Source organism: Phoxinus phoxinus, assembly GCF_949152265.1.
Source record: "Phoxinus phoxinus genome assembly, chromosome: 9".
Lineage (NCBI taxonomy): Eukaryota > Metazoa > Chordata > Actinopteri > Cypriniformes > Leuciscidae > Phoxinus > Phoxinus phoxinus.
The window spans coordinates 8,650,890-8,667,522 of record NC_136884.1 but is presented as its reverse complement, the minus strand read 5'-3'; the positions used below and the strand labels follow the sequence as shown (position 1 = coordinate 8,667,522).

Here is a 16,633-nt window from a genome sequence, read left to right as displayed (position 1 = left end):
CCCGTAAAAACTCGCTTTATTTTACAATCCTCCCTTATAGAAACCCTGTGGAACAAATGACGGAATAACATTTAAGCAGGTTAAAGAAAGATTAAGTAATCTAAGAGTCATGTTCCAGCTCTGTGCCATACAGGATCATTAAATAGATCAAAAGACATTTATAATGCCTCAAATAAATGATTAAACATAAATTGAACTTCTCTTCATCAAAGAATCCTACAAAACAAAAAAGTAAGTTTCCACAAAAATATCAAGCAGCACAGCTGTTTTCAACATTGATAATGATGTTTCTTGAGCACCAAATCAGCATATTAGAATGATTTCTGAAGGATCGTGTGACACTGAAGACTATTCAGCTTTGCCATGACAGGAATCAATTACATTGTTAAAATATTAAATGTCACAATATGTACTTTTGATTAAATAAATGCAGCCTTGGTGAGTGTAAGAAACTTCTTTCAAAAACCCAACATTTTAAAATGTTAGTGTGTGTGTATATATAATTTACTTCCTGAGCTTTGGCCCTTTCCTCACTTTGTCTGTATTCTTTGTCAGCCTTGAAGGGGGGGACATATTATTATTATTTTTTTTCCTGGTCATTCTGCTTTCAAGCTTTAAAATCATCATTCAAACATTACAGAGTGCTATATAAGTCCTCCATACAACTATATTTTAACTTTTCTAAAGCCATTAGATGGCCTAAAGTGTGGAACGGACCGAAATTGAAGTTGTTACTCACCAATAATAACCTCCAGGGAGCTGTTAACTTGACAGCCATTGACTGAGTTTAACAGAGGTACTGAACTTGATATAATTCAAATTAATTCACAAATTTGTTCTTGTGAACACACCAATGAAAGATTTTCAGTGAGTTGCATGGACAATTTTTATACTTTTATGTCTTTTTTTTTGAGCTTGACAGACTTCGTCCAAGACCCTTTGTGTTCCACAAACACAAGTTAGTCATACAGGTTTGGAACGGTGGAGGTGAGTAAATGATGACAGAACTGTCCCTTTAAGAGTTAAGACGCTTCATCTTCACAGGCTCCAAGAAAACATGTTTTATTTGTGTAATGAAGTCACATGAAAAATATTTTTTTTCCAAACTTTTTTTTTGGCTTAATGTTTATGACATCACAAGCAGCTTATGTGCATTGTTATACATGCGTATGAAAACTCTAAGCATACACTTAAAGACCATCTACCCATATCTAAATATATATTTTTATATTTCAATTTTACATGGCACCAATAGCATACATATTACTTATACAAGTACTTGTTGGAGAAGCTACTACACGAGTGTGATTTGCACGAAAAAGAATGTTAGTGACAATAATGGCGACAATATGTTTACAAAATGAGCAGGTCAATGAGACGAACCTCGAGCACAAGCCAAACACAGCAATTACCATCCTAAGAAAAGCTGGATCCACACCCGGAAGTTCTCGGATCGTAACGTACACTTCTCAAAGTGATTCAGCGCCACATCTGAAGCTAAACCGCAGGGCTACGCACAAACATCAGACGCGCACCACAACCATGTGACTCACTCCCCTCTCGGTTGACGCAGGGCAGAAGCTCGATGAAGGGTGACTGTGGGAGATATTATATCAAAGGCGCTAGTGTGGTAAAATAAGACACTGTTACCGTCCTACAAAAACAAGTCTCGCTCTGAGAAAGCAGCAGTACAGCTTGGGAGTGTCCCGATGTGGATCGGAAGAGGATGATGAAAGCTTTGTTCTGGGGAAGGCGACGTTGAAAATGGACCCGTTGGCCCAAAATTTAGAGGCTTAAACCACGTAGTTGGTCTCAGAGGGCTGACTGGATTCGGGTGCTTCCTTCGTGTCCTTCGTTGCCACAGGCTGAGACTTGTGCTTGGGACCAGAGACCCGCTGGCTGGTGGAGACTCCTCCACGAAATCCTGGAGGAAGAGAGCAAGCAGTTCAGTAGTGCGTTGAATCGTGCAGAACAGCATTTATTCTTAAGTTTTAGTTCAAATTGTGCATTGATATATTTGCTATAAAACCGTTCAATACTACTTAACCCTTGTAGGGAAAATAAGAAAAAATAGGTGGTAAAAATTGCTTTACCAATGGTTGTAAACTAAATGTAAGAGGATAACACAAACGCAGACATTACTGTTGCAGTACCATGGTCATTATAAATAATACAATCTTAAAATAATTCATGAAAATAAGATATTTTCCCCTGGTTTCACAAACCAGGCTTAAGCTTAGATCTAAACCAAAATGCAGGTTTGAGACAAGTTTATAAAAGCTACTTAAATGCCCTAATTGAACCTAGACCTAATCCTGGCTTAATCTAAGCCTTGTCTGTGAAACCGGGCCTTTGACTATACTACAAAAACAAGCAATTTGCCAGGGTTTTAGTTCAAATGGTGTAAATATAAATATATATATAAATATAATGGTAGGATATTAAACTGGCCCCTGGTACTACTTACTGTAAAAATCTTTTATTTAGCTAAACCAGTGGTTAAATTGCACTATAAACTAAATGCATAAGGGTAAGACAAAAGATATTGTGGTACCATGTTTGTTATTAAATATTAAAATAATGAATAAAAAATAAAATATTTAATACAGACCATTACTTTCGCATGGCACCAAGAAGATTATGATTTTTAAATGTATTTATTTTTTCAATTTGTCTTTACAATTAAGTTTAGTTTTTGTTTACACAAAGGCTTTTCTATCTTTTTTTCCTACACTTAAATATTTCGATTGTTTTAGTAATTTTAGCTGCAAAAGTTAATGCCTTAACTCGTATCATTTAAAAACATTTAAATCTAGTGCCATTGCAGTCTAGTGGCAATTTCATTTTTACTGCAAGTGGGTTGTATACACAGGTTTCTTGTATACAAACAATACCGGATGCGCGCGCATCCAAGAGGCAAGACCGCTATATGTTATGCCGAGTTCTGTAAAAGAACATTGTAATTAACGTAGATTTCGCATTGTTTGTAAATTCTTGTTGACTCAATAATAAACTGCAATTTCAGAGTTGAATCTGTTTGCTTGTGTTTCATTTGCATATTAATATAAAATTATGTAAAACGTTAGTTAGTTGACTAGTATGAAATTGTCCAACTAAGTTTGCGAATCATAAAAACATGACATACCCTATGCATTTAGGTTAGTTTACAGCACTACAGCTCCGCGTTATCTCTGCTTCTGCTAGATATAGCCGTAAAGACTGTTGCTTTCTGCCTCTTAGATGCGCGCGCATCTATGTGATGACGTTGCACAGAAACCCGTGTATAAAGTTGTATAATATACCATAGATAAAAAATAAAAATAAATGTTTTGTTAGTTTTATGGGTAATTTAAAAAAAATTCAGTTAACAAAGCTGTTTTCATTTTAGTTTGTGTAAACAATGATTGCATTGCACTCCACGGTGCCACCAAGAATATAATTTGTACGTGTCCAGAAAACTATGGTAATATGTCTAAATATCCATGGTAATACCCTGACATTACAGCGGATTTCTTGCTCTAATCCATTTCCAGGTGGCAATTAGAAACTTGGCCTTGGAAAAAGGGATGTGGGATGTTGTCTTACTCTTATTGCAGTGACGTCCATGCCAGCCGTCCCTGCACTGGCACCTGTTGGGCTCCACACAGGTCCCGTGTGCTCCACAGCTGGGCTCGCAGACAGCTGCACACACGTATACACATACACTTTCAGCCATACACAGAGACGCAGTGTTTAGTCTTAGAAATGTATCATGTGCCGTTCAGCAAGCCTGCAGCCCAAGTGGAAAATTTAAGGTGCAATCAAGCACCGGCGGTTCATTTTTACGGTGCGTGTTTTGTGCGTGAGCAAAGCGTATAGAGCAATGCTGCAGTGGAACATGTGCTTCTGATCAAACATGTCCACAGTTCCTCTGCCAAGTTGAGATAATCTCACCTTTGGAGCACAGATCGCCATGGTAGCCTTTGCTGCACTTGCATTTGTTCCTCCCTGTGCATTTGCCTCCATTTCTGCAAGGCTGACGACATTTACCTGCAGACAACAACATCGCAAACTGCATTATCGCAATCCCAAAAACAACATAGACTGCAAAGGGGAGAGTTGTTTACTATTTAACCGTACAATTTAAGTCTTATGAGAAACTGCTGCATGGAAATATCTGTTATTCATATTATGCTAAGATCATCTTGACAAAGAACTCTTTTAAATTTATAACATTTTAAAGCAGTCAATCAAAATGGTTGATACACATATAGTAACAACAAATCGATAATTATACTAAATTAATTTCTCCATTCAGTTTTAATGGAAGTGAGGAGGATATTTATTTATAATTTTTAAATCTATTTAAATATGATATATTTAACATTTAAAATTTAGATTTTTGAGACAGGAAGATGTTAAATATACTTCATGCCAGTGTAAACAAACTGGAGAATGTTATATATTTTTAACACAAAAAAATTTATGGAAAAGTATAGAAAAGTGATTGAGAAATAAAATAACAGGCGGACAGACCCTTTCCAAACGCTCACAGATCCTCTTACACCTGCATATTTGATATTCAGCGGAGGCTTTGTTCCTTGACAAATCAACGAAATCAATACCCATGAAACTGGGTCTTTACATAACATGACCTCAATGGGACTCCGGGCGTTTATGTCACAGAACGTTTTGACAGAGAACACGATACCGCAATGGATCAGACAGTAACAACTGGCTTAATGCTATTAAAAAGTTACATAAATGTTACTTCAATATTTTCTCTTCCCTCTCTTTACAGACCTCTGAATACTGCAATACTTCCTGTCTTTGAACAGGAAAGGATGATATTTGGGGTCAAAGTAGAGTTGTTTAAACACCAATGAACTAGACTACAGACCTTTGAAGCAAAGCAAGTGTGTATATACAGTATTTCTGTGCCAGAGAACAGCGCCTGAGATAAAACGCCACACTGCTTGAGTGCATGTGAGCTCATGAGGTTGTTATTAGTGATTAGGGTGACAACACAACTGCATTACATCCTGTGTTTGCCCAAGTAGGTGCCGGCCCATTTAACACTAATGTGAGAACACACTTCACTTAGGAAGTTTACTTGGAGACCTGCTCTGAGGGCAATTTCTGGAAGTGAGCCTATTACAACCAAAGAAAAACAACACAGCTTTCCCTTTGAAAGATGATGATAAAAATGTAACCGCCAGTTAACACTCAACATTATAAATCAATAGAGCTGTTTAGTTAGAAATCCAAATACTCTGAAGAGAATTAGCACTTTTAAGCTATGAGTTCAGGAATTTCTAATGTTTTTTGAATGGTACTTTTTTATGAGTAGTTTTCTCTTTGAATATATTTTAAAATGTAATTTATTCCTGCATTTTCAGCATCATTACTCCAGTCTTCAGTGTCACATGATCCGTATCGATCTGCTGCTCAAGAATATTTCTTATTATCATAAATGTTGAAAATATTTGCGCTGCTTGATATTTTTGTGGAAACCATGACATGTTTTTCAGTATTTTTTTTATTAATAGAACGGTTAAAAAATAGGGAATCGAAATTTTAGAAATGGAAATCTTTTGTAACATTATTAATGTATTTACTTTCACTTTTGATTAGTTTAATGCATTCTTGCTGAATAAAAATATGAATTAATTTTTTTTAAATCACACTGAGCCGAAACCTTAGTTTAAAGGCTACAATGGTCCCATGATTCATCACACACATAGAACCACACCCTTTAGTATTTGCAGTCCTTATTTAACAACCTTTTCCCCCTCTAAAAGCCCATCTGAAAATCCTTGGGTTTGGCCAACAAGTTGGCATTTGTTTGTTTTTGTTTGGATCATTTTGAATGTGTGCTGCTACTGTGGTCTGACTGTAGTTTGTTCCTTTCACAGTGTTGATGAAGATGCGTGTAGCTGAACTCACTGAGCTCACAGCGGCTCCCCTCAAAGCCCACGGCGCAGATGCATTTGCCAGGATGGAAACACGTCCCTCCATTCAAACAGGTGGTGCTGCAGTTAGCTGTTAATGCAGAGAAAACAAGGCAGTGAACATGTCACAAACTACAAAGAGAAATGACACACAAACAATTTGTGCTTTTATTTATTTATCTAACGGTTTGGTAGATCATGTTTTATGGTTTTGGCATTTGTTCTAAATCCTTTAAGAACAGCTGTAAAATAAAAATGTAAAAAACATGTAGAGTTTGCGATCACAATTTCTTGCTTTACAAAAATAAATCTAGACATAAATGGTGGAGGGTTTCAGAGGATCTCTGATAATGTGCTGCAGTACTAGCCTACAGCAAACACAGAACCTATCAGCCTGGATACTAGGTATTGAACTTAAACTAGAGATTTAAATCATAACACTAAATAATTATAGCATGATAATGAATTTGGTCTTGTCTGACTAGATCTGCAGAGCAAGTATGGACGTTCTACCGCCAATAGAAGACGGCATGTAAGATATGCTGCTGTTGTATGAATAGACATAAATCCCCCAACAAAGCAGGAACAAGACAAATGACACAATGCAAGCAAACACACGCATGTATTTGTGTAAAAAATGCTGCAGACATTTTTAAATCCTCACAGAGACAACAGAAAGACAATAGGACACTAGTCCCCCCAACATAGATCTTTCTCCAAGACATGTACTTCTGCTGCTACAAATATGAGAACTGCATGCTTGCCGACTCTGTATGCCTGGACTTAACGCTAATGGACTATGCTTTGTGTGCCTGGACCTGCTTTGCCGAATGACTTAAATTCTTAAATCTGTGCTAGTGAAGACCAGAATACCAGTGACTTTTGCAATGTGTACCTCGGTGCCATATCCTCAGGTTTGTTTAACTATTGGCCTAAACTAGCTTGTTTTTTCCTGAACCAATATGGCTCAAAATTACCTAATGAGAACGAGCACTATGTGCGACTTTAACAAATGATGTCACATTGCAAGCTGATAGAGATGAGGAAAATAACCCCCAGCAACCACCTGAGCAAGCATGCATGCTGCAGTGTTATCTATATATATATTGCAGTGTTCGAACTGCCCATCTAAATGTAGTCATCATGCAACAAACAGTAAAACCACAGGGTAACATGCAATCCTGTACATTGTATTTTCATGGAAAAAAAAACTATTTTCACTTAAAACATGATCTCACGCAAGCTATGCTTGGCTGTAACCTCAAAGCAAAGTTTTCTTCCTGCTGCCGCTGCTGTTATTGACTCAGAATACACGTTCTCACGCTAGCTTTGCTCATATGCTTAATTATTCACTCCCTGCATCCAACACAACTTGCAAAACATCAAACATGATTTTGAGCAGGTGTGTTGCTTCATTTATAAACTGATAAATGCAGATCATGGAAAAGACCATTCGCTTATCTAAAGAAGTTGAATTATTATGAACTCGGATAGACTAGCAAACAGTGAACCAAACTTTTTAATTGTTGAACAAGCAATCTCATTAGCTGCAGCAGTGGCCAATCAGCTTATGCCACGCGTTAATGATGTAATTGCTTGCAGATTGCATGTAAAGGACCTGTGCCCTCCAGAGTTTCATTACTGAACGAGATATTTATTGCTTCCCAAAAGAAAGAATCGATTCTGAACGGCCTGGAACGAATTGTCAGTATTTACAGTCTTACGTCCTGCACAAACTTATGAAGGTTTTTAACACATTTGCATAATGCCAGCCTATGGTCTTCATTGTCTGCCTGTAAACAACATCTCCATTGACCTCAAACGCTGTAGTTGTAGCTGAAGCCTGGAAGAGTTTGGTTTGTGTTGTCGACATGTAAAGAAGACATGTTTTTTGTGCAGCAAAAGCAAATACCCTTTCAGATACTATGAGATATAAAGTGATGCTGCTATGTATATTATGATGACAAAACTTAAGTGTTTTGGACCTTGGATGCAAGAAAAGTGTTGTAGCAGACCTCCAAAACAAAATTAGAAGCCTTTAAAATAGCATAGTTGGGGCACTTTAATATTATAATGAACGGTGGCATAAGATAGCACAATAGCAGCATGATGGATAGGCAGTAACAGGAAGGAAACCAACCTCTCTCACAGCTGGGTCCAAAGTAGCCCGGAGGACATACACACACACCTGGGCTCATACACAGGCCACCGTTCACACATCTAGGGGAGCACAGGGCTAAAAATGAGGAAAAGAGGGTTTTGTTTGTTATATATAAATAATAACGCCTTAATATATGCTTATGATTAGTAGCTCAGCCCAAATGATGCAAATTATCTTAATGCAAAATGTCACTTAATATTTCACAGAGCTTCCAGGCTGAAACATTATTGCAGTCAATACATTAATGTTTTATTTTGAAAATGAAAATTCTTGCTGCTGCTGTTGTTGTTTGGGCTGCAGGTTTCATGATATGAAAAGCACAAAACTTTGTGGTTTTGGCAGCGATGCAGACGAAAACAAATCAGCCAAAAGCTGTTAGATGAAAGGTGTTTTGTGGAAGCGGTTTATGTACAAACACAGCAGAGCAACAATGAGGATATTGAGCGCATATTCAGCGTCTAATGGAAGCCTTTTTTGGTAAACCGCTCTTTAAAGTTGTAAATAGATGAAAAACACATGTTTGTGCCTCCCAACCTGCTGGGTAATTCATATTTTTTTCCAGAAACCTTCTAGAATACATGCATGCTCCATTCTTTCATATAAACGAGTACATAGCGGGCTTAACCGCACTTTGTAATTTGCACAAGGCATTTTGGGAAGTGATGCCCTGAGGTTGAGTATAATCATCATCATAATAAACTATATGCACTCGTTTGTTTCCAAAGGAAGCTTGCCTTTCTGAAAAAAAGAGTCTTACTTCTCTTTATTTTTTTTTATATCTATTTGGCATTGTCAGTGGACACAAGGTTCTACATGCTCACATCTGTTGTTGATGGATTTGTTTTGTTGCAGGTAGACAGTGAAAGACCAAAACTATTCATCAAAAAATGTATATAAATATTATATTTAAATTGTAATGTTAAAATATATAATTAAGTTTCATTAAATATAAATTATTATTTTTTATTCGAGTTTGTTTCATGTAGTAAACTACACTATCAGTAACCTGCCTACTGACTTTAATGTGATGGTGGGTCTATATAAATATGGTTACCTTTCTCACAGTGCACCCCATAAAACCCATCCTGACACTCGCAGACCTGCCTGTCATTGCAGTAGCCTCCATTGCGACAACCACCAGGGCACTTTGCTTCAGAAAGAGGAGAGAAGACATAAATGGTGAGAACATTTCCTTTCTTTTATCTTCACCAAACTCTCCATAACTTACTCCCTTCCTACGCCACTTCAAGGACATCAGATTCCGGGAGAAGTTGAAAGGCCAGTGAATTCAATAACAGTACTGACACCAGCATATAAAAGGAGGGAAATAGCTTTGAGGTGAAACCACAATGTCAACAACTCTGTCAAACACAATGTGGCCCCATATGCTGTTGCAGAAAGGTTTGATTTGTAATTCACGACCATCTTTAAAGACTATGCAGTTTAGTGTACTTTACATTCTGTTATTATCATATGCCTTTATTTTCTCTGTGAAAAACCAAATGAGAAGTTTAGCAGAATGCCCAAGCTGCTCTTTTCCTTACAATGAAAGTGAATGGGGACTGAAGCTGTCAAGCAGGATTTTCAGTGAATAAAATCATAAATGTAAGTCTCTTAATCATACAAAGATTTAAAAAGACTGTGTAAAGTTCATTAATGAGTTCAATTCAGCTATGAAGCAGTGATGTCATCATCCAACTCGTCCAATAGTGTCAGTGCATTCAAGCCAATAATATTGCAGAATATAAACTGTTCCCATTGGTCTACCCCCCATTAGTCTTAGTCTACATTCATTTTCATCATATGGAAAAGAGCAGCTTGGATATTCTGCTAAACATCTCCTTTTGTGTTCCACATGGAGGGAAAAGTCAAGTTTGGAATGACACGATGGCGAGTAAATGATGACTAAATATTAATTACTGGTTCAAATAACCATTTTAAGGTTCGTTCAATGCAGCATCCATGCAGATATGTTCATTAAACTAAATGTCCAATATTGTTAATAATGGTTAAACTTGAAAGTGTTAAGCTATATCAACTTCGTCAATGTCATTTTGTCCTGTGGGTGAAATTCAAGAAGCCAGACTTTAAAAAAAACAACTTGTGAGTACTAGTCATTAAGGCACCCTCAGCTGTCACTAGGAAACACTTCGCTTCCTCCCTGCGGGGTGGCTTCAGACAGATGGACCATTTGATCTGTGAAGTCTACACGCCGAATGGAGAGGGGTGGAGAAGGGTGTGTAGGGGAATGCAACACCGTGAGGTTAGTGTGTGTGAGAAGGGAGGGGGGATCAGAGAAAAACATAACACGCTCATTCTAAAGGGCTGCAGCTGGTAGGATTCACATGACCTCATGAGCCAGCGATGGCTTTGTGGGTGAGGTTGAGAATCACCCGTACCATGATCTCTGCTTCTCTTACCAAATACACTTAAAGAAGAGACAAACCGTGCTCAAAATCATAAATAACATCTCCCAAGTGAAAAATGAATATGCCAAAATGTATTTGAAATACATTTATTTTATGCTAAGTATACTACAAATAAATGTTGAATACATATATTAATACATTAATATAAATACGCTGCAATTGTACTGTTGTATCATACTAATTGTAGTATTATACTAAATATATGTAGTAATGTAGTAATAAATACTGTAATTGTACTATACTTAAAAGTCTGCTAAATTGGAACAAATTATTTTGTACTTTAGTTATCCGGAAAGTAGTTCTGAGGTATAACTAAAGTATATTTGATTGTGTTTAAGTGGAACTATTTACCTAAACATACTTTAGGTACACTTTAAATATCATGAATTTAAAGACTGATATTATACAGAGATCATACTATCCTTCCTAATAGTGATATTAAAACACATATTTAGTCTTAATATTAAGACGTGTGCATTGTGCAATAAAGAAGTACTCCAAATAAAGTTTAATTATAATATTTATATCAGTAAGTCTCAAGTGATATGTCAGTAAATATGTTAATGGTTTTGTAGTATACTTAGTATGAAATACATTTATTTTAAATACATTTTGGTATAGGTGGTTTCTTCTAGAGCAAATGGAAGTTTCCAGGTTAAAAAAACTTTACTCTCGCATACACTGCTGTTCAAAAGTTAAAACTAAGGTCAGTAAGATTAATGTTTTTAACGTTCCCCAAGGCTGTAATATTATGAAATATGATAACAATTTAAAATAACTCATATATTTTAAACCTCCAGTCTTCAGTGTCACACGATCCTTCAAGAATCATTATAATATGCTGATTTAGTGATCAAGATACATTTCTTATTATTATCAATGTTGAAAACAGTTGTACTGCTTAATATTTTTATGGAAAATGTAATAAATTGTTGTTTTTTCAGAATTATTTGATGAATAGAAAGTTTTAAAAAAGCAGCATTTATTTGAAACAGAAAGCTTTTGTAACATAATACATGTATTTGCTATGTCTTTTATTCGATTAAATGCATCCCTACTGAATAAAATATTAATTTCTTTAAAAAAAAAAATCTTACTGCCCCCACACTTTTGAATATCCGTGTATGTCTTCTCTAGAGTTTTAGATCTCAATAATGTCTCACATAATGTTTTACCATCTTGCCATTTCCAAAACACCATATTCATCTTACAGCTCTATACTCATACTATATGTCAACAAATGTTTCATTTATGTCTGTTTATATTCTATTTTAGATGAAACTAAGCTGAGGTGAATGACCTTAAACTCTTCGGAGTAATAAAATAGCTTCTAGGCTTTTTCTAGGCAGTTTCAATATCTGATCCAGAATTTACATTCCCATAACAATCTCTTTTATCTCACTCAATCATTTTGTGCATGAACATGGAAGGTTTGAAAGCTCACCTCTCTGACACGTTTTGAAGAAGATGGCATTGTGTGGTGTCCTCAGGATGATGTTTCCTCCAGCATCCATCACCAGGATGGTCACCTCAAATGCTGCCACACCATCCTGGTCACCTCGACATGGGAAGCCCACCTGGACCACTGAGTACACAAAACCGCTTTTGATTAGTTGACCTTAAGCATCCATGTACCACAAGTCTCATGGGTTATAAGAATCATAATTTAGATGTGATTTTTTTTTTAAAGTGAAACTCGAAAAATTTGAATATCGTGCAAAATTTCAGTAATTCAACTTAAAAGGTGAAACTAATAATATAGACTCATTACATGCAAAGTGAGATATTTCAAGCTTTTATTTGTTATAATGTTGATGATTATGGCTTACAGCTTATGAAAACCCCAAATTCAAAATTAGAATATTGTGAAAAGGTTTTCATAAGCTGTAAGCCATTATCATCAACATTATAACAAACAAAGGCTTGAAATATCTCACATTGCATGTAATGAGTCTATATAATATATTAGTTTCACCTTTTAAATTACTGAAATAAATGAACTTTTGCACAATATTCTAATTTTATTCGAGTTTCACCTGTATATGCACATCATCGTTATTGCACAATTCCACCAGTTTATCATCAAAACTTTTGTTAAGAGGAAAAACAGTGAAATGCATACATTAATTTTTAAAAAAGAGTAAAAAAAAATTATATATATATATATAAACACACACACACACAGTATATAAAGAATAAAAGCACACCGGAAGCTTTGTGTGGCACTGATCCTAAGAGAGGAATGTTGACAGTAGGGTCATCCATAATGTCTTTATCCATTGAACGCAGAGTCTGAAACTCATAGAAGTACTCTGCCTGAAGAAGACAAAAATAAAGATAAACAGAGGTGAACTTTGTTTTAGACTTCAAAAACGTTAAAAGAGGTAGTGTAGATTTGCATAAAGAGGGGCATCTGGGACAATAGCACAAAAAAAGGTTGCATGTGGTTCATGACAGGAGCACACATACATCTGTAAAGACTAAAAAGAGGGGTTCAGGGTATCCTTAAGTTTGCAAGGCAATCAATTTCCTCCACTCTCTGACTAATGACCTCAACTCTTTGAGAATTACACACTGGTGAGGACAGCCGTGATGGCGAGGCCAAACATGCGCTACGAAAAAGAAAAAAAAAACTGTCCCAAAAGGAGATGAAAGCGAGGTAGACGGCTCTTTTTTCCCTTTCTTTTTTTCTGGTCTCTAGATTTCGGAGTGTAAAAGCTGGGCAGCGTTTGATGGAGGCAAAAGTACACAAGCTGTGTGGAGAGCTTAGCTAATCCTACAGCTGAATGGTAATAACCAACACAGATAACTCTCGCCGCCAGCCTTTTATGCCGGAGACCTTTGTTCTAAAGCCTCAGCGGCCGTCTTTGAAGCTAACAGGGGCCAGGACAGAGTGGGCTCTCTTTTTCCTCCGTATCCCTCCCCTTGCTATTTTAATTTCGCCCTCTTGCTGCTCTTTCGTCAAGTCAACATGCCATTCACAGATTATGATCCCGGCGTGCAAAGATAGATCATTTGTGAAAAGAGAATCTTGTACATCCCTGTTTAGGTACATACATACAAAGTTGTGAATGAAGCTGTGGTGAATGCAAGAGCGTTTGTTTTTACACTTACATTTAATCATTTAGCAGGCGCTTTCATCCGAACGAGGAATACAACAAGCGATTCATATTAAAGAGGCAATAAATAGCCATCATTCAGGATTGACATTTTAATAAACTGACATTTTTTTATGGAAAATTGGTGCATGCGCTATGTGAGCACTGTATTCATTATATTGTAAAACATTTTTGCTTTGATTTTTGTATATGCTCATTTTATGACCTTTCTCACTGCTGTTGTCACCTTATTACACTGTAAATATTATTGGTTTCACTTAAAAAAGTAGCCTAAGTAACCTGGCTGCATAAAGATTTTAAGTTTATTGAAATAAAAAAATTTAGTTTGAGGGAGATTGGTTTAATCAACAGAAACTACCAATATTATGTTATCTGAAAGACAATATTCTTATTAAAAATGCTTTGGAGAGCTTTTTAATGTGAAAAGTATGATACAAATACATTTGAATTGATCATATTTAAATATTATTTTAGTGGGTATAAAATGTTGCTTATATTTTGCTTTCATTATTATGCCTTATGATGCTTAAAATGGTTATAAATAAAAATAAAATAGGCTATACATGAAAACATATAGCTGCCTTAGTTTATATTGAGTTTTAAAATCTGATCTGAAAGATATCCTTACTGATTTTAGTCATGCAGCCTAATATATAGTTGTTATTATTATTAAATCTTGGAGGAAAACTCTGCATCAATTGCCACAGTTTCTGCCAAAACCATAACGAATTACAAAGAGGATCAACAAAAAATAACAACGCAACAAAGTGATTCCAAATGGAAGTTTCGTTGTGAAATAAAGCGCGGGCTCTGGCACGCGTGCTCTCAGTGTACTGATGACGACCCAGATGTTTGGCACATGCATGAGGAGGCGCGTTCACGCGGCGGGCCCGCGCTTTGATCCGCGTGCCGCTTTACAACACCAACATGCAAAATACCACAAGAGTTGAACTGACCCTTTTCCTTTTAAAACATGATACATTCAGCTGACAAGCAAAACGGCATAAAATAAGATTAGCTTTCAAAGATAATATTTTGAATTGAGATTATTATTCTTAACTCATTGACGAACTTATTTTCTACAAAATAAGTTAACTTGTTTTAAGGATGTTTAGTTTTTTATTTTTTATTTACAGAAACAGAAAAATACAAAAACAAAATAAGAGTAATAAATAGGCTATAATAAATAACAATAATAAAAATAAACATTGTAAATAAATAGTTTCAAAATTTTAATTGTAGGCTAATTCAAAGTTATACTAAAATAGCTTATTTATACGAGCATTTTTATCACAAATCAATAAAATGGAAAGCTTGCAGATACAAGAAACAACTTATTTTTAAAGTATTTAACAACTTAATTCAATAATTCTGCTTTTCAAATCAAATCAGTTTTTTAAGATGTTTAATTTTTTAATGGGGAAAAAGACAATCAGGATAATGATTTGTCAGTGTAAAGCGACACTGATCATGCCATCAAACGTTTCAGAATGAAGGTTCACACACACACACACACACACACACACACACACACACACACACACACAGTACCTGCTCAGTGGCTTGCCAGGTGAAGTTCACGTGGTGAATATTGACAGGTATTGCTGGCATTCGCTGCTGTGCTTTCCTGAAGTCGTGTGTGAATGGGGCCATTTTGCCCTCGGAAACTATTAAAATATCCTCTTCAAAACCTGTTGAATAAAGCATTGAGCATTCACAAGCTTCCCATGAATTAAAAAAAAAACTTCAATTAAATTATTATACACTGTCTTGGTTTACAATTGGGCTCTAATAACATTCATGTGCCATTAAGAAGCCACGCAAAACACTATTACCAATTAATATTCTTGCTTGATTGGCATCAATCCACATGTACATGCTTCCTTGCTCCTGGGCAGCTTCCATTAGACCCCCTAAAAGCAGAAGAAAACACGTTTTAAGGTGCAGTTGAACAGCAGGCGTCCTGAAAGCCATCCCTTGGTTTATTTAAAGTGAATTGCCCGGCTTGTTGTATCTCCCCTCTCGCTCCAATCCCGTGCACTAAATGTGTCTCGAGCGAGTCTTACTCTTCAATTGACAGAATGATTCGCGCGGACTGTTCCGCGAGCTACTTGTACGCAACAGGAGTTGCAATTCACAGATCTTGCCACGAGGTGGCGTAGCGTAATACAAGCTAAGGCGCCCCACTCCATAATCTTTGTGCAATGTACATAGTACATGCTGATCATTAATGTTTTAAACAGCGTGATAATTAAATATTTTCTTCCATATCATCAAAAGGCATCTCTTGTTGGTTCAACCAAATTCAGTATGGATACTTCTCTCAACATCTTTATTTGTAGTAGCCTATTTCTATTTATTTATTTTCTCTTGTTTCAATGTATGTCGACACCAAATTAAATTATTTGTACTTGGAATAAACGCTTTTAAAGTTTAAATCTCTGTCAGATATTTGACACAAACCTTTTGGAAAATTCAAAGATGGATTTTAATTAATATTTTTAATTCACATTACCTTAGATTTATATGAACTAATATGCTTTGTATAATTATTTATTTAAAAAGATTATTATAATTACTACTTGGCAAGCTTGGACTTGATTTTCTCAATTGTTAGTCAATATATTTTTATTTAAATTAATAATAATAATAATTGTTATTATTATAATTATAAATAATTTAAAAACAAATCAAATAAACGTTTATATACCATCGGAACTCCATTGTGAGTGGAAACTGCTTTGTTAGAAAAAAATAATGGTTTCTGCCTCCTTTCAAACATAATTATGTAAATGTTCTATTCTTACTGTGTGAAATTTAGCAGTCCATTGAAGATAAGACTGCAAAATATTTGTTTTTTTGTAGGCCTAAATATGGTTATATTATCGAAATAAGCCTATATATTTTGTAAAATATTTATATACTTTATTTTTATTTGTGTTTGCTTTATGTATTCCACCTGATAACCGCCAGTTTTCCACCCTTTATTCTTGA

At 35.7% G+C, this 16,633-nt stretch overlaps 1 protein-coding gene across 1 annotated transcript; it reads right to left on the bottom strand.

The window, feature by feature from the left end:
* Positions 1 to 1,047: 1,047 nt before the first annotated feature.
* Positions 1,048 to 15,736, bottom strand: wif1 (wnt inhibitory factor 1). The gene is made up of 10 exons (XM_079622023.1): positions 15,475 to 15,736; positions 15,191 to 15,330; positions 12,728 to 12,836; positions 11,965 to 12,105; positions 9,146 to 9,241; positions 8,071 to 8,166; positions 5,926 to 6,021; positions 3,934 to 4,029; positions 3,586 to 3,681; positions 1,048 to 1,924 (listed from the first exon to the last, which is right to left on the bottom strand). The coding sequence occupies exons 1-10, from the start codon at positions 15,611 to 15,613 to the stop codon at positions 1,794 to 1,796; spliced, it is 1,140 nt and encodes a 379-aa protein (XP_079478149.1). The 5' UTR covers positions 15,614 to 15,736; the 3' UTR covers positions 1,048 to 1,793.
* Positions 15,737 to 16,633: the final 897 nt, after the last annotated feature.